This window comes from Coptis chinensis, chromosome 6 (assembly GCF_015680905.1).
Source record: "Coptis chinensis isolate HL-2020 chromosome 6, ASM1568090v1, whole genome shotgun sequence".
Lineage (NCBI taxonomy): Eukaryota > Viridiplantae > Streptophyta > Magnoliopsida > Ranunculales > Ranunculaceae > Coptis > Coptis chinensis.
In genome coordinates this window covers 73,249,664-73,273,058 of record NC_141461.1, presented here as the reverse complement: position 1 = coordinate 73,273,058, position 23,395 = coordinate 73,249,664, and the positions used below count along the sequence as shown (strand labels likewise).

The window sequence follows — 23,395 nt, the reverse complement described above, 5'->3', positions numbered from 1 at the left end:
AAGAAACGAAGGTTGTTCTCTACTTCTTTGTCCAATTCAATATCTGGTAGTGTACTCGCGTTTTCTGTTAGACACAAAAATAACTTGTGTTAGTCAACAGTTTACTCATAGTACAATTTTCAATACTTATGTTTTGGCTTACCTCGAAATTTGTTCGGCACTTTAAACTCTGTCGGATTCCACTTCCCTCGCAAGCGGTACAGAAATCTATCCCATCCGGTGTATACTTTTGGGAACCCTTTAAAACTTCTGTTTGAATCTTTGAATTCAACTTCAAATTTTATGTACCCTTTCGTCAGTATGGCTTTCGGTCGTATCAACGCGAAGATTTCTTGAGCCCTGAACCTTCTGTTAAATTCATTTTGTAAACGGTGCGCTCTCGTAAAGATTAACCAGAACGATATTGGCAGTTGTCCCGGTGCAATTTGCCACCAACCCAGTAATTGCGCAATTTCTTTGCTCAACGGAATTGCATTCCTGCAATTTAATTGTGTATAAGCCATTACTACTTCATCTTCTTCGACTTTCGTTTCAAATTCATACACTTCCTCCATCTCAAATTTCTCGAGTCCTAGTATTTTCTGTATTTCCTTAAGCGACCATCAACGCGGTTCCGGTAGTCATTTGTGATCGCATCACACTTCTTTCCACCTCACCAAGTTTGCGATCGTCATCGAGTTTCTTCTCGAGTTTTTTTCGCTCGTATAGTACGGTAGAGTCTACCTGAAAAGATAGAACAGAAAAAAATCGGGTCAGATTGCTTGAAAACTGGTTTCTCTAAAGCCACAAGGGTGAACCGGCCCGGATAAAGGGGTCGCAGTGCGGTGCCCCTCCTTAGAAGGCAATCGCGACTATATCGTATTTGATTTATATCGGTTTTCTGAGCGCCTTCATCATCTTCATTCTTCACCATCTTTACAAAAGATGAAGAGTTCGCGACAACACCAAAAAGTTTACTTTTTTGGCTCGTCTCGACATGTTCGGAACAGAGAGTTCCTAAGGACATAGTTCAACAGGCCATGCGTACAAACAAAAAAAAAACCAACAGCAGCATACCGCGCGAAGTTACCACAAAAGTCGAAACACAACTGTCTCTTGCAAAGAGGATAGGTAGATTTCGTAGGCTTTTTCTCACGTTCATTCAAGATCAAAGGTGAACAAAAGTAAGGTATGATGTTTGCTGCTGTTGGGTGCGGTGTTAAGGTATGCTGTTTGGTGTTGGTGCTATGTTCAGAGGTAGATTGCAAAGAGGACGGTATGCTGTTGGGTGCTGTGTTAAGGTCGATTCGCAGAGCATGTGGCACCCTCTTTTCGCCATTGCACCCAAAATTTTAACGCTTATGCCTTCCATTTTGCGTTATGAGCCCTCGTGAACAGAGATGAAGATCAAGAGAGACGTACCTGCTAGTCAAAACGAAGACGGAACAGTGCTGCAGTAATACGGCAGAAGACGAGTTTATGCGACTTCACAACTTCTCTTGCCTACGTCTGTTCTGTTGGACGAGCGTAAAGTGTTTTTATGGATTGTGAAAAACGGCAGCATAGCCACTGTTTATATAGGATTTCCACGCTGGTTTTCCAGTGCTGGTGGAATTCCTCTCCAACTCCGACTTCATCTCTACACTCAATTCTTATCTTATCCGAACACTTTGAGTCCAATTACGGTTTAACTTCCTTTTATTATTATTATTACTATACTACCCCTACGTTTAATTTTCAACGGTATAATCCAAATATCGCTATTCCGTTGGCACGCTTCATCGAATTCGGATTTCGCGTTATCACGTAACGCGTTCGGTACATTTTCGCCAATCAATTTCTTTTGCAATTTTATTTATGTGCATCTTTTATTTTATTTTTTACATTTTTCGGCCATCTTTTCTTTAACTACGTCATTGCGTCCCGTCTGCATTTATTTGACATTATTTCGTTTCCGCTAATTCACGATTTTTCCCGATTGTACATTTTTCTTATCGTTTACGTTCACACGACACTTTGTTATACACTCCGCTTACTCTTTTATTATTTCACGTTTTCCGTAATTTATCTTCTCTTCTTTGCCATGTGAACTTTGTTCGCCTGACAAAGAGGGGGCGGTGTTTCGACCCCCACCTACGTGGCAAACGTCCATTAGTAGGGGTCTCTATTTTATTCATTTAATCAACAGGGCTAAAGCCCAATTCGCAATATCATGGATCAATGTACAGGCCCATTAACTCATGTGTCTAAGGCTGAACCTTAGCCACATGGCTTGCCACTAATATACGTTGATTTATGTCCAGATTCATTTCTTATCAAAGAGATAGTTATCGGTTCGATGGTTATACTCTATCACAATTACTCAAGATACAAGATTACTTGAGCTATAAGGACTCTCTACTCTACCTCTATAAATATCAAACTATTTTTCATAAGGAACTACGTGGAAACTTGATCCCTAGATAATAGATCTTGGGTACGTAGGCAGCCATTATTTGGTTCAGTTTCATCTCCCCCAACATCAAATTCTTCTGTTTCTTAGTGTGTTCTTTACCATTGCTCTCGTTGTGTTGAAGCAGTTTACTGCCGAAACAGAGACCTTTTGTTTTGTTAAGCAAATATCTTAATATAGCCAAAAAAGAAAAGAAAACAACAGCCTATATAGCTACCACTATCTTTGCATACCTAATTATACCATCTATGTTATTGGAGCTAAGAAAGTTAGTATTTTTTTTTTTGATTGACTAAGAAAGTTAGCATCTTCTCAATAACGTGGATTTGAGTTATTTAGCATCAATTTCTTTAAGCATATCTGATAACTTATAATCACGCCTAGATAACGTCCACGTCACCCACCTAATTGCTTACTCCTATAGCACCATTGATTTAGAGGAAACTGAAACTATTTTAGAGCCTTAACTTTGAACCAATGCTGCCTAAAGAGGATGGTCAAATGAAGCTGAAGGGCCATTAAAAAACCCAATACAGATTTTTCAATGTATTTTTTATTAATCTCATTCCTAGCATTCCAACTAATAAAATGTTTGCACTTATCCAATCTGAGAATTTTGAAGCTCCTTCAAGGTAGATAAAGATGGCAGAAAGATTATCGAAAAAAAATATATGAAGTTGGTAGAAAGGGTAGTGAGTTTGGCATTCACAGATCCACTACTGCTATCATTAATGTACTTCTGCTCAGATGCTTCACTCAGATTGTAAATTGTAAGTAGATTCAAGCTTATGTGCTATGTGAATTTTATCTTATTAGTAGGACTAATACGTATTTTTTGACATTTAAGCGTAATTAATTGACAACATCATCCATGTCTAAAAGATTATGGTGAAAAAACAGGTTAATAAATCTCATTCTTTTATATTGTTTTGGTTTAGGGCAGTGCTTTGTTTGTATTTAGTTTGATTTTGTATATGATTGTTTTCGTAGATAAATTGTGTATCACATTTTTTTTTTCTTTTTTAACTTTGTTACCTTGTAAATTATATTTCTAAATATCTTAAAATTGATCTTTAGTTCAATGGAAGAGCACTTGAGTGTGAAAATACATCTCAAGAGATAGATGGTGGTTCAAATCCACCAAGGTCATGTTCATATCTTGAGCAATATATTGAGTGACTTTGATGGTGGCTCAAGAGATGGTGGTTCAAACCCACTAAGGTCATTATTATTTTTTTTTTGTTAATAGGTAGCTCTCCATCATTTTTTTTTATCGATTAATAGAATCTCAGTTCAATGATAAATGTAGATTAGAACTATTTGAATTATTGTTAAATGGGCACACGAATAAAACAGTGTGCCATGATTAGGGGTGTAATACGGGGCGGGCCGGGTCAACCGCGGGTCAAATAGTGATGGACGGGTCTAGAGAATACAAATCCAGTGGTCCCCGACGGGGCGGGGCGGGGCGGGGCGGGTTGAAGTGTCATGTCTTAGTACCGTCACCCGGCCTATTGGGTCAGCTTACGGGGTGGGTTTTGGGCGGGTCATCCGGATCGGGTGGAAATTATCATTTTAACCCAATTTCACCAAAAAAAAACTTTCTAATTCTGCAAATAATATATTTCCAATTCACAACATAGAGAAAAAAATGGAATCAATCAATAAAAAATAAACAAATATAAAAAAACTTGAACTTGAACCCAAAACCATATCTGCAAATTTGAAACTTATTTATCGTGATTTACCATTTGTAAATTGATTATTTTTCATAGCATGATAAAATAAAGATGGGAGTGAGGATCTATGGTACAAAACAATAAAATATAAACTAAAAGAATTCGAAATTAATACAAGGACGAATGATTCATCTTCTCCAAAATTCGAAAGTTGAATTTGAACTTTTGATATTTGCCAAATGTTCAAACTTGAATATTGTAAATTGATGTTGAACTCATAAGTTTGTGTTTATATTTCCCAAATATAAACAAAATACAAAAATATTAGATTTAGAGTCTTGAAATTGTGCGGGTCAACAGGGTTGGGTCAACGGCTTTTGACACGGTGCGGGTCGGGCGGTTTTACGGGTCGGATTTGAGCATAGAACCTACACCCATAGCCCGACCGCGTAAAAACGGTGGTGGGGTGGGCCGGGTCTATTTTCGGGTCAGTGCGGATTTGGGTGGCGGGTGAAAACCGGATACCCAACCGGATGATGGGTCAACGGTTTTTTTTTACACTCCTAGCCATGATGGTCGGACATCCTTACATGGAACATTGAATATTATGAAACTTGCGCCGAACATTGTTGTATTGTTGCAAACTTTATATTTTTATATTGTTTGCAGTAGTAGGTATAATCAATTATAATTAAGTTTTTTATGCTCTTACATGAAAATAGGGAGATCCTAATAGATTTAAATGCATAAACGTTGAGTCTTCAAATGCTACTTTGCAATTTTTGAATTTTACAGTTGAGTGCATATATGTAACTTTTGGAAAATTTTAATTTAGTTTTGTAGTTAACTACCGCCTTTTTGGAGTTTAGACTTCGTTTGATATTTTAGAACATTGACATAAGATTTGGGCTACCATTTTGTATGTAAAGTACTAATAATTTTGTAATCTATTAGCTTTTTGGATGTGTCTATAACCATGTTTTACCAACAAACACGGGACCGTTCTATAGAGTTGCAGCTCAATTAAGTTATTAAGGTACATGTCGGCAACTCGATGGTTATTATAAGGTCTAAATATCTCAAAGAAATAAGTGTATGTGAAGTGGATCCAAATGTTCAAAGCTTTGACGAGGTTCAATGTATGGACCAATAATGCAAAATTGAACGTGCAACTCCGGATCGTAATGAATAAAAAGTAATTTATGTAAGGTGATCAAGTATATGTTTGTGTAGGATTTTTAGTAAGCATGAAACCGGAATTGATGTTGATAGCAAAGAGACCAACATTTGTCAAGTAACACCATAAGTTGTCATTGTTCAATTTTTTACTTTTGTTGTTTGACATCCAAAACATGTATTACTGATACATTAACATGTTGAAATTTTATTTTTGTTAGATGAACATAGTTAGTAATAGGTGTTAATATGTTGTCCATTATCTTCATCTTCTTTTGAACCATATATTAAGGTGGATAGTTGGTACTATAAAACCCAGTAATTGGTTTCAACTTGCAAGTCTATCAAAGAAACATCACAACAAATAGAAACAACGCATATAATTGGTTATCTTAGACTTTTCAATTAATCAGTACATCAATGTTTTCATAACTAACTTAGTCCCGTCAATTTTTTTTATATTATTAGGTAGTAGTAGTATTAAGCCAAAAGTAAACCTAAATCAAACATCTTATTAAACTTAATAATTACCAAACAGTCTATCTTAGTTTTACCATTAGAGTAGTATAAAACACATATATAAAAAACTATTCGATCATTATACATTTTTTAAATTATTTACAGATTTTGATTTATATGTTGAATTATATATTTCAATTTAAAATGGATTTGAAAGTAAAATTTTTGATACATAATAATAAAATGAAAAAATAAATTATATAAAAATGGTCCCCGTTCGTTGAACGGTCCAAAAATCTAGTGGTTACATGTTTGTGAAATACCTGATTGTTAGATAATGCTATACACTAGTTTGCCGGTGTCATACAATTGTTTATGCTCTACTTTGATAAAACAAAGTAGTTTATGTCAATTTTGTTTTGTTTGATTCTATATGCTAAGTTCATTTTTACAAGTGTCATGTATGTCATGAATTTGGAGAAAAATGATGAAGCAATATCGATGAAATTTTCTATTTCTAGTTTTCCTTTCTTTTCCATAGCTTTTGACTTTTGCATAACAAACATGGTTATGTATTACTTTCGTTTTCCAGTATACCAAACAGACCCCATTATTCTCTGAAAGCTGTTGCCATTCCATTATTTAAAATTGGTTTGCTCAGGTGATATAAGAACGCGAGAGAAATGCGACAAGCCATCAGTTTCGTCATGATTTAACCATTGGCATCTCCGTAGCACAAGAAAAAGACAAAAAAGGACAACTCATCGTGGTTATTTTCGGCATTTTACATAAAAAGAAAAAGCGGTACCTACTAGAATCTCCGTCTCATAAAAAAGAGAGTGCGAGAACTTGTATTATTATGGCTGGTAAACTTATGCATGCTGTTTGGTACGAAGGTTATGGTGCTGCTGCTGCCTTAAAGGTATCTTTTATTTGAAAAAATTGTTATTTTCTTCAAGTGAATATAAATAATAAATATATTTGTGGTCGCTGCAGCATGCAGAAGTTCCGGTTCCCAGTCCAAAGAAAAATGAGGTTTTGCTTAAAGTGGAAGCAACGAGTCTGAATCCAGTTGATTGGAAAATTCAGAAAGGCTTGCTGCGCCCCCTCTTTCCCCGCAAGTTCCCTCACATACCCGGTACATTCTCACTATTTTTAAGATTCTCTTGATGTGTGATTATGTATCACAATTAAGCGAAGGTCTCCAATTTATGTTTTTTGAACTTAATTTTCATAATCAGGGCCAAATAATCCCCAAATACTTAAAAGAAGCAGTACAGTTATTTGAATTTAATATCCAACTTCAAGCATTTAGAACTCTATAAGTTTAAATGGCTTGACCTCCAATAGCATCCCAAAGTGTAGTTCCAAGGAGATCTGTGACAGGAAATAACTTGCAGAATAGCCTACCCTCAGGCGACAGGCCTCAGAGTAGTAGTGTGACCCGTATTGATTCTCGTACCAGTTACGAAAGAGACACATTCTAGGAAACATTGGGTTGAAGCGAGTTGGTGAGGCACCGCCTAGGCCAATTTTCAGAACACTTCTCTTTCTCGCCCTCAGTCACCAACACAGGTATACCATATGTCTCTGCTCATATCCCTTTGATATTCTCACAAACAAATCATGGAAGAAGCTAAAAATCCGAAACTAAGAAATGCAATTCTAAGACCAGGTATATGAGGAAGGATTAACCATTAGCAGCTTCAACAACGTTACTGTTGCATAAGAGACTAGATCAGAAATCATTGGGAAAAGATGATAGATGATAAATCAATGATAGATAGAGGAGAGATTGATAACGAACTTTGGGAAGAAGATGAGAGACTAGATTGATGACCAGAGGACAAACAGAGACGAGATCGAGCAGTGGTAGCAGCAGGCAGCTCCCAGGGATTTGGGTTGCATGGATATGATTGAGAAATGATGGAGCTATGAGATCAATAGTGTTGATGAAATGTGGCTAGTACTGCCCGGTGATATAGGGCAGATTTCTTGTGGCAAATAAAATAGAAATCCAGGTCTAAGGATGCCAAAATTAGTGTGTAAATAACCCATAGTGGGTAAAGGATGGCAAACTTGGCAACACCTTAAAAATGCAATCAAATGGTGGTAAATCCTAGCATAATGGGCAAATCTTTTATATCCCCACTATATAGTGGGCGGGCAATGCCTGTCAACACAGCGTCAGAATACTATATTCTCAAGATCTTTTTACGGAACTTAGTTGGTTTCTTAGACACTTGCAAGGTTTAAGAAAATGCAATGAGGCTTAAGCCTCAAGGCACGCCTTAAGCCTTGCAAGGATTTAGCGCCTACAGGTTTTTATACTTCTACTTTTTTTCCCCTTTCCTTTTTTCAGTTATTTGACACTAAGCCCGCCTCATGACTTCTTTAAAGATTAAACAATCCTTGTAAGGTTATGTTTTTAGCGTCAAAACACCTCATTCTATTAGAAATCCCAAACTGCCATCATTAAACCCCATTTATCTTTATCCTCCTTTATTTTTATTTTTATTTCTTATTTCTTATTTTTATTGAGGCTTAAGCCTCAAGCGCCTTTGAGGCTCGCTTTCATTTTTACTATATTTCCATGAAATAGTATGAAAGTAAGGAAATAAAATTTTGGAAATGTCTTATATAAAGAAGAATGAGATGGAGAGAAGGAGTAGTTTTATACTTTTATATAAGAAGATTGAGTTATATTATATAGAGAATAATGAGTGCTTATAATGGTGGAGCTTATTTTAATTTTATGTCGTCTAGAAGTAGTGGCTTTATTATTTGTTCCTGATTGTTGAGCAACATTTGCAACATCGAATCTTGCTAGCGCGTGATATTTGGCTTTGTTTCTTTGATTGTTTTGTTTATGTATCATTTGATATGTTCTTTATTTGCATTTAGAGTTGTCCATGTTAGAGATAAGAAAATTGGATTATCATTGATCATGTCTTCTGTTGTTTTTTGAATGGGACAGCTACTGATCTAGCTGGAGAGGTGGTAGAGGTTGGTCCAGGTGTCAAGAATTTCAGTATTGGTGATAAAGTTGTAGCGTTGCTTAGCCATTTTGTGAGTGCTTATACAGCTTTCACATTTTTAACATTTACTTCTCGCTTTTTATATATTATGTATCACTATTCTTATTGTTATTGTTATCTTTTTTTTTTTTCCCTATTTTTCTTTTGTTTTTATGTAGTCTGTTTCTAATTTTATGCCATCACGTTTAGAATGTAATTACTATCAAGTATAACAACGATACAATAATTTATAACTCTCGCTAACACTTGAAAGGATGCTTTAGAAGAGCCTATGGTGAGATGAGTACTTGAGTATCACCAATTCACCACCCTTACCGAAGTTTTTAATTGCAGTTATAGTTCTCGAGTAAGATGTAGATCTTGTCATTTTAGTAGTTGGTGAAACCTTCATGTTGATCCAAAGGTCATTAATTACCCATTAGACGGATTAATGTCATTTTTTGAAATCCTTATCCTTGCCCATTTAATTGCCATCACCATCAAAGAAGAAATAGGTTTCCTATAGTTAGGTTTGGTTGGATGTCCAATATAGTTAGAAGAGGAGAATGCTCTTCAAATTTGTGTCAATTATGATGGTACGAAGATGTTGGAGGTTTTTTTTGGGGTTGAGGTGGGACTAGGGTCAGGGAAATCTGATATAACTAATACCTTAAAGTAGTTAGAATCAATGTTTTAAAATGTGAAAGCACGGTGCGAGGCGTTTGTCTAGCCGATGAAGCGAAGCGTAAGCCTCAAGTGCGTGGCATGTTTTTCAATTACAATATATTCCTATAATGTAAATATAAAGTTCTTAGTCGTACAAATGAAATGTAACCTGAAAAACATAAATTAAGTGAAGCAAACTATGTGATACAACATTATACTCAAGAATTTATTGATGAAGTTGAGATTTGTTCATTTTTTGTAATATTGTTAAGAGTTAATAGTAACACTCCATTTTTGAACGACAAAGACAAATTATAACAAAGGAAAGTTTAAAAGTTAAAGCACTTACAAAATCTTAAAAGATGGGTGAGTTGGTACATCAATACTACTTAAAGTTGATGTCCACTTCAAATAAACATTCAAAAAAATAATAAAAATAAAAAATAACATGGTCCAAGGTCTTTGTAATTGAGGTTTGCGCATTGTTACTGAGGCATACGCTTCAAGAACTCCTCAACACTGTAGGAACGCCTCATACACTGAAGTATACGCTTTTTAATCTATAAACACTTTGCTCAATACCTCATTGCTTCTAGGGCGTTTTAGGTATGCCTCACTTTAACACTTTTTAAAACATTTGTTAGAATTATGTAGCACAAGGGCATTCTTGCATTTCAATTTTTGGGTAAGAATCTATCTCGTAGAAAGTAGAAAGTAGAGCGTCTATATGACTTCCATCCCAATCAGCGTCTAAAGGATAAAAAGATATCCCAACGAGCGCTGTCAAGACCTTAGAGGACCGATGAAATAAAAGCTCTACTAGATTAGACTATAGATGGTGAAGAATACAACAAACAACTTACAAGTGAGACACTCGAGGTCCTTGAGTATTCCCTGATTAACAAGACCAATACTAAATGAAGTGTCGATATAGTTCTTTGTAGGATAAGTCAACTTTCCAACTTGATGACAATACTGAGTTGGGTAGTTATAGATGTCATGAATAGCATCAGGACTTGTATTAGGATCCATCATAGTGTTTGCAGGATTGCATCCAAGCATACCCTTCTTACTCGTAAGATCAGGAAGTACTTGCGTTAGGAAAGACTAAAGCATTTTCGAGGGCAACCTTAATGCCAAGATAGTAGCAAAGATGAACCAAGTTCTTAGTGTGAAACTAGGAATGGAGATGATTGGGATTCTTCCTCATTTGGATGAGAAGATGTTTGACTGAAGATCAGGAAGTGCTTGTGTTAGTAAAGACTAAGGCATTTTCGAGGGCAACCTTAATGCCAAGATAGTAGTGAAGATGAACCACGTTCTTAGTGTGAAACTGGGAATGGAGATGATTGGGATTCTTCCTGATTTGGATGAGAAGATGCGTGATTGAAGAGAAGAAGGGGGTAGTCACAAAAAATGTGACGCCAGCACATACATTATCCCTTTTGAGTAGGAGAATAATCAACTGATAGATATTTGACAGCTTGAGCTTGAGGACAATGCTTGTCATGACTGAGACCCAACTCTTGATGACATGGAAGAAGGAAACACAACTATCCGTACAAGGTTGAAGTGAAATGCAATGACTCATTGATGACATGTTGGAAAGGCGCCTATACCAGTGACGGTTGCACAAGGTATGTTTGGGCTCCCACATTAGACAGGGATAATTCCAGATTGGGATCTTTGGGTGTAATATACTAGCACCGATGCCTTTCCTACCCGGTTAGCTTGCAGGTTTCATAAGAACTTTGCAATTAAGCGTGTTCTGACAGGAGCAATGTTAGGGTGGGTAACCTCCTGAGAAGCTATTCTTGGGTGAAAAGCCTACACTTTTGGATGTCTCAGTGGGGAGAATATTGACGCGAAGTATACTGTGGATAGCTACCGAATGGTATCAGAGTCGAGGACGGTTCACTTGTCAATGTTGTGAGGGATACGGAGGATGGCCTAGCCAGTAAAGGGTGATGGTTACTAGAGGTATGTGTATGCTTAGTCCCCACATTGAACTAGTAACGTTCGAGATTTGGGACATAGGAAATTGATAGGCAGTATACTAGCGCCGGGGCCTTTACTAACACAATTAAATGCAAATTCTATAAAAACTCTTCAGTTTAACTAATGTAGATCTTACTGGCGGAAGCTTCAGTTTAATTGAATCTACACTTTAATTGAAACACAATTAAAAGACGACCTAAAAATCACTCTTTTATTAAATCTCTCAATCACAAATCATACACATAAACACAACTACTAAAACCCTAACTACAAGCCCGTTATTTAAAGTAAACCTAGAAAGCATAAACCAATAGGAACACGACATGTGTCCAACTAACTAATGGACTCGAATCCTGGGCTTGGACTCAACTAAGGGGCTCACGCCCATAACATGTAGAGGGAACATAGGTGCACACCTATGACACTGACAGACTCGGCTAATGTTCTACATCATTAACATTCCCCGATAAGATCAATCTTTGGGTGGGTGTCCTGGGAAGTTTCTTTCCTGTGAAAAACCTTCATTTTTAGATGTCTGCAGTGGCCAAGTGGTGACAGTATCAACACGTAGTATGTGACGAAATGTTACGGAATACTGAGGTATGTTAACGATAGGGTGTAATTTGTCTTCCTAGAATGTGATAAGGCATACAACTAATCAGATCAGTTGCAGGGAGGACAACATCAATCCGGTAAGGTTTAGGAACATTTATAGTAAACACGAGTGTAGGAGCAACAATAATTATATGACAATTTCTCCTCTTTGCCACGTAATTCTGCTGGTGGTATGAGCATATGAAGTTTGGTGTATAACTATGTGATCAGTGCAGAATGTGTATTCACCCCTCCCCGAGGTATTAGTGAATAATGGTAGTCTTTGACTTTGGTCTTGACTGTTCATGGAGTCTTTCCTGAATAAGTGCGATCCTGGTCAAAGTATGATAAGAGTTTAAGCTGGCAATATAAGAATTGAGACAATACACAATATTATCAGAGTTTGTTTTACTTTCCTCTTAAAATGTTGGTACAACAGATAATTGATATTTTGACATTTCAAGATTGTAGGGTATAACCAACAAGTATTAACCTTTTTTTTACACTTTTAGTTACCTTAGTTTGATTTGTGTCAGGGTCTCTTCTCTTGTATATTCAAATTTATGGCTATAGTTTGATTTATTGGATCTCTTTCTTAAAAGATTTCTCTTTTTGTTTGGGTATATACTGTAATCCCTCTTCAAGTTCTGAACTGGAACATACCAATGACTTTGAGTTGTATTAGAATAAAGCTTTCTCATTAAGTTTTGACCTGTCACTCATAGCTTGTCCATTAAAATCATTTTGCTTACCTTACTATGTTATGCATCAGATACTTTCTCCTGTAGAAGCAAATTTTATGGCATTGTTTTGATTGATTGAATCTCTTTGTTAAATGGTTTGTCTTTAGATTTGATATAGTTCCACTTCAGAATCTGAACTGAAATGTTCTGTAAAATTATCACGCAATGCAATTGAGACATACTATATTTGAAGATGATTTGAGTTGTATCAAATTAAATCTTCAGTAATAAGTTTTATCCTGCCACACTTGTTTGTTTTAAATTTGGATGACAGAGTGGAGGTGGGCTGGCGGAATTCGCTGTAGCCCAGGGAAGCTTGGCAGTTAAGAGGCCTCCAGAAGTATCAGCAGCTGAAGGTGCTGGATTACCTGTTGCTGGTCTAACGGCACTCCAGGCTCTCACTAAATCTGCTGGTATCAAGCTTGATGGGAGTGGCAAAACAGCAAACATTCTTATTACCGCTGCCTCAGGTGGAGTGGGTCATTATGCTGTCCAGTTGGCAAAACTTGGAAATACGCATGTTACAGCTACTTGTGGGGTAAGGAATATCGATTTAGTCAAGAGTTTAGGGGCAGATGAGATTCTTGACTATAAGACTCCTGATGGAGTTGCTCTGAAAAGTCCTTCTGGTAGGAAGTATGATGCAGTGATACACTGTGCGACTGGGATCCCTTGGTCAACTTTTGAGCCAAATCTGAGTGAGCGTGGCAAGGTGATAGATATCACTCCTGGTCCTAGTTCTATTATGACCTGTGCGTTAAAGAAATTAACCTTCTCTAAGAAGCAGATAGTGCCACTGCTTTTGATCCCCAAGGGCGAGAACCTTGAATATCTTGTTGGGTTAGTAAAGGATGGGAAGCTCAAGACAGTTGTGGACTCGAAACATCCACTGGACAAGGCTGAAGATGCTTGGTCGAAGAGCATTGATGGGCATGCCACAGGAAAGATAATAGTTGAACCCTAGTTTGGATTTTTGTGATTCGGTATAATGCTGTAAAGTTCTGTGACGCAACCATCTCATATTGTAGCATGAGAGCGCCTACTCATCAAGTGGAGGTTTTCTTGTATAATTACCTGAGTTTGGTTACTTTGAAAATACACTCCTTTTGTAAATGGTTTGTTTGATTTCATGCTTTGGTGAGATATTTAATAGGGTTCATGTCTTCTCACTCTCTCACTGATTTACAGATACAGATAACCTAGCATGTAATAACTAAAAGTTTGCAGGTTGCAAGTTGATTCCAACAGTCTCTCGCTAGCACAGCATTAATATCTGAGGACATGCACGTGTGTACTTGGCCGCTTCTACAACCAGAGTGGCCCAAGTTAGCCATTAATCAAGTAAAACTGAATTGATGAATGATGTTATAAGGTAGTACGGTAAACAGTGTCGCAGACATTACATATTAATCTTGTGGGGAAGATCTGCGCACAGAAAAAAATATGATAGGCTCAACTGGAGTAACTGCCCATGAATGGAGTGAGCCTCATAAATTCTTTGGATTGTCGAATATCTTTATTTGGATAAATTTTTCTTTTCCGAAAAGCAACAATGTTCTTGCCCAGTGTATCGATTCCCATTAATACTTCTTCCTTGAATTACTAGTAATACTAATGTCCATGTTTGTACAGATTTGCCTTTCGTTAATCGGAAGTTATTTACATTATTACATATATCTTTACGCCTCCCTAAAGCAATTATATTTCCAACTTAGCCGTACACAAAAAGCTTGTAACAAAACACTTACATGGTCAAAAATTTCCAAAACGAGCTAAGTTTTTAGTATGGTGATCTCCATAGTAACAGAACACAGAAACCCAATTCCATGTGCCGTTGGGTGGACGCTAGAAACACTAAAATGGTTTGGCAATTAAAGGGCCAGCATAAAGTGTTCATGTCATCTAGTCATTTTCATACGCATTGTAACCAGGTTGTTGTGTTCAAGACTGATTTTAACCATCCAACTTGCGAGAAATAAAACCTTTAAATATTAAGTCGTGGTCATTTTGGTATTTTCATCTAACCAAATGAGTGGCGACTGTAGTATCAGTTAACAATATATAAAGCCAAGTGTGCACCACAATATTTTGTACTTGTGCTAGCAAGAGAGAGTGAAAGAGAGTTGAGTGGGCGTGTGAAAATGGCTGGTAAACTTATGCATGCTGTTCGTTTCGACTCTTTTGGTGGTGGTGTTCCTGGTTTAAAGGTAATGGTACTACTCATTATGTCTTTTGTTTGTGTCTCAGGTTATTTCTTTGCTTTTTTAGTAAGACCATATTTTGGATTTGATCACTTTAAAAAACATAGAAAAAGAAATGACTGAGTAATGCATAATGTTGGTATATGAAATGTTTTGGATGAAAAGCTTACTAAATAAACGGCATGGAATTAGGCTGTGAGATTTGGCAAGGTTGATTTTAATACGACAAAGACCATCATACAGGAAAATCAATACATTTTGAAACCTTCTACACACTTTTGGTAAATGTCGTGCCTCACAATTATCGTACTTTTTACTCATTGTTGGCTGTCAATTTGAAGTAAAATGTCTAACTCCATGGAGCATAAAGTTATTGTAAATTAGTAGTTTCATTTTTTGTGGTGACTTGTTCCTGCCTCGGCGCGTCGGGGCTTCTTCCCCCCACCTCTATTTTGTTTATTATTACTGTTGAGAGTTGTACATCTTGTGTCTGCATTACTTGAAAAATTGATAAATCACTTGTCCTTGGCATTCCGCATTTTACTATAGCCACTTCTGTCCAATTAGTCACAACTCACATATTAGTGTTTTGAGTGCGAGCAAGTAGATAACTGTGAGCGACTGAGCACTGATATAGTTATTGTCCTAAAATATATAAAATCTTGATGATGCGTAAAAAGTTCAGTCTATGCTTAGAATTCCGATTAATGTCTGATTTGCCTATCCAAATAATTTTAATGTACATACTATGACCAATCCCAAGATATTCTTGTACCTATAGCCATTCCTGAATCGGTAGATCATGTGATTCTGAACTCGAGCTTCTGTGTACAATTTGAAAGACTATTTTTGTTCATATTTATTGATGGTCCTGGACGCTTATGCTCAATTCTTTTCTGGATGGTCCTAAATTGCTTTCGGTGCCGGAGGATATGTTTTGAAGTATCATATTTTATTGTATTTGATTGAGAGTAATAAACTGAATTTTGTGCTTCGTGTAGCATGTAGACGTTCCAGTTCCTGTTCCAAAGAAAGATGAGGTTTTGCTTAGGCTGGATGCGACTAGTCTAAATCCAATTGATTGGAAAATTCAGGAAGGCCAGCTGCGACTAATCTTGCCGCACAAATTCCCGTACATACCTGGTATTTTCACAATTTAAGCTAACCTAAACATCTTCAATATTGGGTTCATTGCTTGTTGTCCTACATTTAAGATAGATAAATAAGTCTAATTGTATGTCCTACATTTATGTGTGTCAAAATACTTAAGGATATTGTTTTGGAGATATAAATTGATGCTATATTCTTTAGCAACCAAGCGTCTCTTATGCTTCTGAACTAAACCATCAAGGTTCTATTTAACTTTAAACACCATTTACACCTACGCACTTCTAATTGTGGCAGCGGTCCTTGCGCTAATTACTTCTGTTTATTACCAATGCTCTCCGGCATTTATTCCTCAAGAGCAATGGTTACAACTCTTTATCTAGCAGAACCTGAAGCAGAAGCGTTATTACTTCGTATTTACATATGCGTTCTAAAGTTTCTCCTTCAAGTACCCAAGATTTCATAAAAAAGAAGGGATCTTCATGCTAAGAAGGATCTATACCAGAATACGAGATATCAAACGATAGTGTGTTTCCTAGCATGGACATGTATTCGAAGGAAAACTGTAGTGAGTTGGTGGAACCCATTGCAATGGTATGCAGCTTCAAGAGGTTACTCAATTAAGGGGTAAGGGGTTGGGAACTCGAGGTCGCTGTTCAACTCTTTAGGGAAACCAGAACCTCAAGCAGATTGTTTAGCATTGAGAGAAGGTTGTGGGTTTGTTGTGGTAACTAGGCCTTTAGGGTAGAAATAAAATGGGATAAAAATTGAGTGACTGCTTGATTTTAGTTGGACGAGGCTTTTAAGGGAAAGTCAGAAGAAAGAGGCTGGGTTTCAAAGACATAAGAGCCTACTGTTTTAAAAAGACAAGAATCAAAATTGATTTATCTTTTAAGATGGAGTACCAACTTTTCAGCTTTCCCTATTACGTGATCTAATTCCTAGAAAATAGAACTAAGAATGGTGCTTGGATATCGCTTAGTAACACATAGTTGTATTTTGTTTTGGTGTCTAAAGCCTTGCAATCAAGTTTATAAATCCTGGGGCCTCTCTGCTTATCACCAATTAGTTTTAAGTGGGATGCCCATCTTCAATACATGTAATGTTGGTTCTGTGGTCTAACACATGTTTTATGGACAGCTACTGATGTATCAGGAGAGGTGGTAGAGGTTAGCGCAGATGTCAAAAAATTCATGGTTGGCGACAAAGTTGTAGCGATGCTTAGGCATAGTGTAAGTCCTTAAAGTTTCTGTATTAGTTAACGTTTCTTTTCCACTTCATGTATCATTGTTACGATTATTAGTGTTGTTACAATTATTGCATTGGTAATCTTATATATATCACTTTAAGAAATTATTCACTGTCACTATCTTGTATTGCAAATGATGCCTAGTTTAGTATTGCTTAATGAAGATTTTAGTAGGGGTTAGACTTACGAGTAAGAAGATGGTCATGGAAGGCGATATTAATACGGGCTAAACAATTAGGGTTTCGAATACCCAAAGAAGAGAAAAACGAACTTCTATTTTGATTTTATAAACACCTGCATTATTTGTGGTTCTCAGTGGATTATATATACTGAACTAACATTCCTAGTTATGAATATAGTAACCTAATTTACTCCCTACTATTGCTAAATAACTAGAAATAAAACGACCGTTATGCTCGGCCCTAGCGCCCACTAGTGCCTTCCCGGCCTCCACTTTTGAGTAAGCTTCTTCTGCGCTTTCTTTGTCCGTTTTCTTCAGTTGCCTTTGCCATATTGAGTGGGCCCTTTCCTCACAGTACCACTTCCCTATCGGCTATCGGTCACCCAGGACTATGTAGCAGTAAGGATAATCTGCTGGAAGTAGAAATTAGAAAAGAAAATCTGCTGGAAAAATTATGTATGACGTCCTTGCTTCACAATTTGAGATCAAATAGAGAAGGAAATCTTATTATCATAACAATAAGAAAGAACACAAAACAAGGGTGGCTGTCCATAGCTGTGTGTGCCAAGCATTTGGAGTTTCAAAGTGTGATTGAAAGTTGTATTTGATTGGAAGAAATGCAAGGTCAGACAAGTACTTTTATAGAAGTGTTGGCACAACCCCGCTTATATTTTCTTCTGCAAAGAATGTTTGAATTGGTGATCACTAAGAGGCCTTAACGATGGTGTGGAATGTGTCACTTCGAAGAGGCCTTAACGATTGGGAGATGGAAAATTTTGAGACCTTCCTAGAGTCCATATACCATGAGGGGAATAAATTTGGAGAGGTGGATTCAAGGAAGTGGATTTGGGAGGAGAAAGATGAGTTTACCGTGAAATCCTTTTACAACGTCTTCATGCTACGGAGAGGATCCTTAATTTCCCACATAAAAAGATTTGGAAGGTGTCTATCCCGTTCAAAGTGGCATTCTTTTGTTGGCTTGCTTATTTGGGAAGGATCAAAACGGCGGATAATCTTAATAGAAGGGGAATGAATCTCCCAAACCTTTGTTCTCTTTGCAAAATGGTGGATGAAAGTATTGATCACCTTCTTGTCAATTGCCCACTTGCGAGCAATGTTTGGAATGATTTCTTCTTCTCATTCCATAAACCTTGGGACCCACTATCAAATGTTAGAGAAGCCTTAGTGAAGAAATTGATTGCGGGTCCTTTGTCTAGCAAATCTGAGTAGCTTGTGGATCATCTCCCTAGTGCTATTATGTGGACTTTATGGAAGGAGAGAAATATGAGAATCTTTGAGCACAAGGAGAAAGAGCTACATAAGATCGTGGAAGAAGTCAAGAAGTGTTGTTCAAGTGGGCTAGTGTGTGCCCAAGCTTCCGGGGAGTGGGGTTATATAGATTTTCTATGTAATTGGGATACTCTTGTAACTTAAGGGTATGGGTGGGTAGGATCGAGTATTTACTTGCTACCTAAGATCTATATGCAATTGTAATGTGTAACCTTTTGAACTATTATATGTGAATAAAATTGAGTTTTATCGATCAACAAAAAAAATGGTGATTAATAAGACACTGCTATATACATGGAGTCAGATTTTTCTGTCATATTGATCAAGAAGGTACCGGTGCCTTTTACTAGGAATAACAACAAGGTTTTGCAATGGTTCCGGCACCAAGTTATCATGCATATACTTTCATCATTTCATACACGTAAGGTATAAGCTGTCAATGTGATTTTATAATTAAGTTTATATCAATGAAGAGTATGGATAACAGAAAGCTGTAGAATTTCCAGGCAATGCACATATATCATTAGTTATTCCATGTATAAGTGTGTGATACCATATTCCAAGCTTGTCGTTGGAGTGTCCAGGTTAGGAAAAAAAAGGAAGGAAAAGGAACAATTAGGACGCAGGAGATTAAGGCATCGGATTTCACTTTTGTTATGTTTTTGTTGACTCTGATATGTTTTTGTTGACTGGGAGATGTTCCAGCAGGAAGCTTCAGGCTAATTTTTATAGTTGTTACTATTCTGAACATCAATCCAAAAATCTTGTCCTGGAAAGTTTTTGAGTTGCCAAAATAAAGTTCCAATCATTTGATAAAATAAAAAGAACAAAAAGGATGCAGATAAGTGGAGAAATCGTTTGTCAACTGTGGGGTAGTGGAAAATTAACTTCTAATTTTCATGAAATAATGATGTCAGGGCTTTAGATCACCTACCATATGCGGTGTTGTCATACGATGTCTAAAAAGCTGTGTTTCCCTGATGGAAATGAGGGAGTTGAAGTTGATGCCAGCTCCCAGGGCGTTGATGAACCAACTTGTATGTTAGTGTTAGGCATAATTAAAACATCCAAAGGAAACTGTATAGGGTACTCATACTCAAATATCAGCACTAAACCCATCAATGATAGGCTCCAAATAATGTCTTCGCAACTGAATTTCAAGTTTTCAACCCTATAAGCGTGTGAATGTTGTGTATTGCAATGTAACAAAGAGTTCCATCTGTGCTAAATTTTTCTCAAAGCTACTTGAATGTTATGATTGACTGCTTGTTAATTTGTTGGATTGTCGTGGGAGCAATAATAGTTAAATATATATTTCAAATACATTACTACAAATATTCCAGAAAAAAAATTCTGGTTAAAATTCGGGCCATTTAATTCTGGTATCATTTCTCATAAATGCTTGTCTTTCTCTATCTTCTTGAATGTTCACCGAATCGTTACTGGCCGATAACTGGGGTCCTGGTGAGAGTGATTTGGATTTAGGCTCGGTGACTAGGACTTGATGATGTACCTCACAATATTAAAGGATCAGTTTTAATTTACTTTTTCAAAAACTTTTGTAAGATTTGATTTTTTTTTATTTTCACGTTGGTAGGTATTTGATTTGGAAGAAGAGTTGTATTCATCACTATATTATCACACTATGATGTCTCAGAAATTTGCTCCCTTTTGGAAGAAAATTTAATGGCACCGTTTTGATTATCTTTCTTTAAAGATTTCTGTTTTCAACTTTGTAGTTCCTGAACTTCTTCCATATCAATCATCTTGAGTACCAGCTTCTAGTTTATACATCCTATATTTGGAGATGACTCCTGAGCTGTATTAAACAGACTGGAGGTGGGCTGGCTGAATTTGCTGTCGCCCCGGAAAGCTTGATAGTTAAGAGGCCCCCAGAAGTATCAGCGGTTGAAGCTGCTGGATTACCAGTAGCTGCTCTAACGGCGCATCAGGCTCTCACAAAGTATGCTGGTATCAAGCTTGATGGGAGTGGCAAAACAACGAACGTTCTAATTACTGCCGCCTCTGGTGGGGTGGGTCATTATGCTGTCCAATTAGCAAAACTTGGAAACACACATGTTACTGCTACTTGTGGGGCAAGGAATATCGATTTCGTCAAGAGTTTAGGGGCAGATGAGGTTCTTGACTATAAGACTCCTGAGGGAGCGGCTCTGAAAAGTCCTTCTGGTAGGAAATATGATGCAGTAATACACTGTGCTTTGGGTATTCCTTGGTCAACTTTTGAGCCAAATTTGAGCGAGTGTGGGAAGCTGATAGATATCACTCCTGGTCCTAGAGCTCTGATGACCTATGTATTCAACAAAGTGACCTTCTTTAAGAAGCAGTTAGTACCAATGGTTTTGATTCCCAAGGCTGAGGACTTGGAGTACATGCTTAAGCTGGTAAAGGATGGGAAGCTCAAGACAGTAGTGGACTCAAAACATCCTCTGAGCAATGTTGAAGAAGCTTGGTCGAAGGGCATTGCTGGCCATGCCACAGGAAAGCTTATAGTAGAATTCTAAGAAACTATATATTGTGAATTATTTGCTAGTATGTGTTTTAAGTTGTCAGCGTGATGCCCATACCATGCAATAATACTTTACTCAGGAAGACTTCGTTGTATATATGTTTTTGGCTACGGTTACTTTGGGAAATGCCAAAACACATATTCTATTGTTTAATGTGTTTCATGATTTCATCGTACGTATTAGTGAGTAAGTAGAGATACACTGGGTATAAGTGGAGAAATTAGCCATGGTCATTCATGGTCATTCACCCTTTTAATGTATCTCCTTCCCATGCAAACCATCCCTTGGCCGTTCCCTGCTATCATCATCTAGCTACATACCTAACCCAGAAAAATAAAGTGGGGCATGGCGTAAAGTGACAGGTGACATATAGAATGATTTTGCTTGTTAATAATACGAAATTGTAAACTAATATGAAGAGTCCAACAAAAAAAAAATTAACTTGAAGAGATTAAGTTAGCTAAAGTAAACATTGGAATGAGAAAAGGAGTGATACAATGTTTCGGCTTCTGTGTATGTAGTCGATTAGATAGGTGGATTGGGCTTTTCACAGTTTCACTCAAGTTGAAGTTCCGAGTTGACGGTTGGTCAGTGGCCTGTAACAGTTAACTATAGCATCTAGTCCTCCTAGAAAGAAACTCTGAGGGAGCAGCAATGGGTATTCCTTTGTCAACTTTTGAGCCAAATTTGAGCGAGTATGGAAAGGTGATAGATATAACTCCTGGTCCTAGAGCTTTGATGACCCTTCTGATTGAAGAAATTAACCTTCTCCAAGAAGCAGGTAGTTGTCCGCCAAGGCTGAGAACCTGGAGAATTTGGTTGGGTTGGTAAAGGTAGGGAAGCTCAAGACAGTAGTGGACTCCAAACATCCACTGAGCAATGTTGAAGGAGCTTGGTCAAAGGGCATGGATGGCCACGCCACAGGAAAGCTAATAGTAGAATTTTTGTACGTGAAGTTATGTGAGCATGCTATGCAGATAGGTTTACTCATGTTTAGTTACTCTGAAAACGCTGAAGCATTTCTTCTAGTGGCTTGATCGATATCATGCTTTGATCAAATATGACATTGGGTCTATGTCTTGTACCTCTCTCAGTGGTCTCCGTTAGAAAAAGATGCGGCCTAGTATTGAACATGTTGCAAATCAATTCCAACCGGTTTTGTCAGGTGAGTTTGGAGAAAATGTATTAGCATTTAGCAATAATGGTTGAGGACCAAGCCGCCACCTCGTTTATAGCACACAGGCTGCGTCAAGAGACTGCTAACATAAAAAACAGCGAGCCAGATCTCCTCTTTCGGTCCATTATTAAACCGGATCCAGAGCTATTGGGCCGGGTGAATAAATGATCTGAATGAGTACGCCAGAATTAAACCAAAGAAGTCGAACCACATGTATTTCGATTACATTTTCACGTACCCGGACGGGGGTGATTATGGTATTTCGATTCTGCCCGGTATAAAATCTGGAACCGAGTCTTTGTACACAAGAAAAAGAGTTACAAAATGTGGGGAACGATAATATAGTTAATCAACAGGTAATTCTTACTACTTTTATAACTGACCATGTTATTTTATGATATTTTTACTGTTAGTTTAACAATTGAGAAATGAACAACACTTGTTTGCCTGTGTGTTTCCGAGGCATTGCTATGTTTCAGGTTGACATGGTGTTTTTTCTTTTGTTTATAATAACTTGTGTTGGGCTGGTCGGGCATTTTATCCTCGCCAATGGTTTAGAAATATTTTAGCATCAGATCTGCTTGGTAAACTTAGTTCTCATGCTGTGACACTCCTATCGAAACAGCCAGTTTGTCGGCTGTAGAGTGCCTATGTTGTTATGGTCCATTCATGCTTACTTGGTTCTGCTCTTGCGCTGTCATAAAATATGTCCTCTTGAGGAGCATATAGCTGATATATGCTCCTCAAGAAGACAAATTGCCGGTGAAACACCATTGGACTCAGCACCACGACATTATAGGGGGTCATACCATGAAAAGCTAAACCATCTATCAATGGAATTAGACACAATAGAAAAGTGAGTCAAGAAGTCTAGAAGATTAGACACAATCAAATGGAGA

The 23,395-nt window shown here is 37.3% G+C and overlaps 2 protein-coding genes across 2 annotated transcripts; both read left to right on the top strand.

The window, feature by feature from the left end:
- The first annotated feature begins 6,082 nt into the window (after positions 1-6,082).
- LOC147494384 (chloroplast envelope quinone oxidoreductase homolog) lies at positions 6,083-13,927 on the top strand. The gene is made up of 4 exons (XM_086568700.1): positions 6,083-6,667; positions 6,742-6,883; positions 8,723-8,814; positions 13,038-13,927. The coding sequence occupies exons 1-4, from the start codon at positions 6,605-6,607 to the stop codon at positions 13,725-13,727; spliced, it is 987 nt and encodes a 328-aa protein (XP_086424826.1). The 5' UTR covers positions 6,083-6,604; the 3' UTR covers positions 13,728-13,927.
- Positions 13,928-14,810: 883 nt separating this feature from the next.
- Positions 14,811-21,472, top strand: LOC147494383 (chloroplast envelope quinone oxidoreductase homolog). The gene is made up of 4 exons (XM_086568699.1): positions 14,811-14,970; positions 15,966-16,107; positions 17,212-17,303; positions 20,624-21,472. Exons 1-4 carry the CDS (start codon positions 14,905-14,907, stop codon positions 21,311-21,313), a joined length of 990 nt encoding a protein of 329 aa, XP_086424825.1. The 5' UTR covers positions 14,811-14,904; the 3' UTR covers positions 21,314-21,472.
- Positions 21,473-23,395: the final 1,923 nt, after the last annotated feature.

What these genes read in the sequence shown, in the direction of transcription:
- LOC147494383 (XM_086568699.1), top strand. Translation starts at nt 14,905, where the DNA reads ATGGCTGGTAAACTTATGCATGCTGTTCGTTTCGACTCTTTTGGTGGT. An exon ending in GTGGTGTTCCTGGTTTAAAG is followed by an intron (nt 14,971 to 15,965) that starts GTAATGGTACTA and finishes TGCTTCGTGTAG; the next exon opens with CATGTAGACGTTCCAGTTCC. An exon ending in TAGCGATGCTTAGGCATAGT is followed by an intron (nt 17,304 to 20,623) that starts GTAAGTCCTTAA and finishes TGTATTAAACAG; the next exon opens with ACTGGAGGTGGGCTGGCTGA.
- LOC147494384 (XM_086568700.1), top strand. Translation starts at nt 6,605, where the DNA reads ATGGCTGGTAAACTTATGCATGCTGTTTGGTACGAAGGTTATGGTGCT. An exon ending in GTGCTGCTGCTGCCTTAAAG is followed by an intron (nt 6,668 to 6,741) that starts GTATCTTTTATT and finishes TGGTCGCTGCAG; the next exon opens with CATGCAGAAGTTCCGGTTCC. An exon ending in CAAGTTCCCTCACATACCCG is followed by an intron (nt 6,884 to 8,722) that starts GTACATTCTCAC and finishes TGAATGGGACAG; the next exon opens with CTACTGATCTAGCTGGAGAG.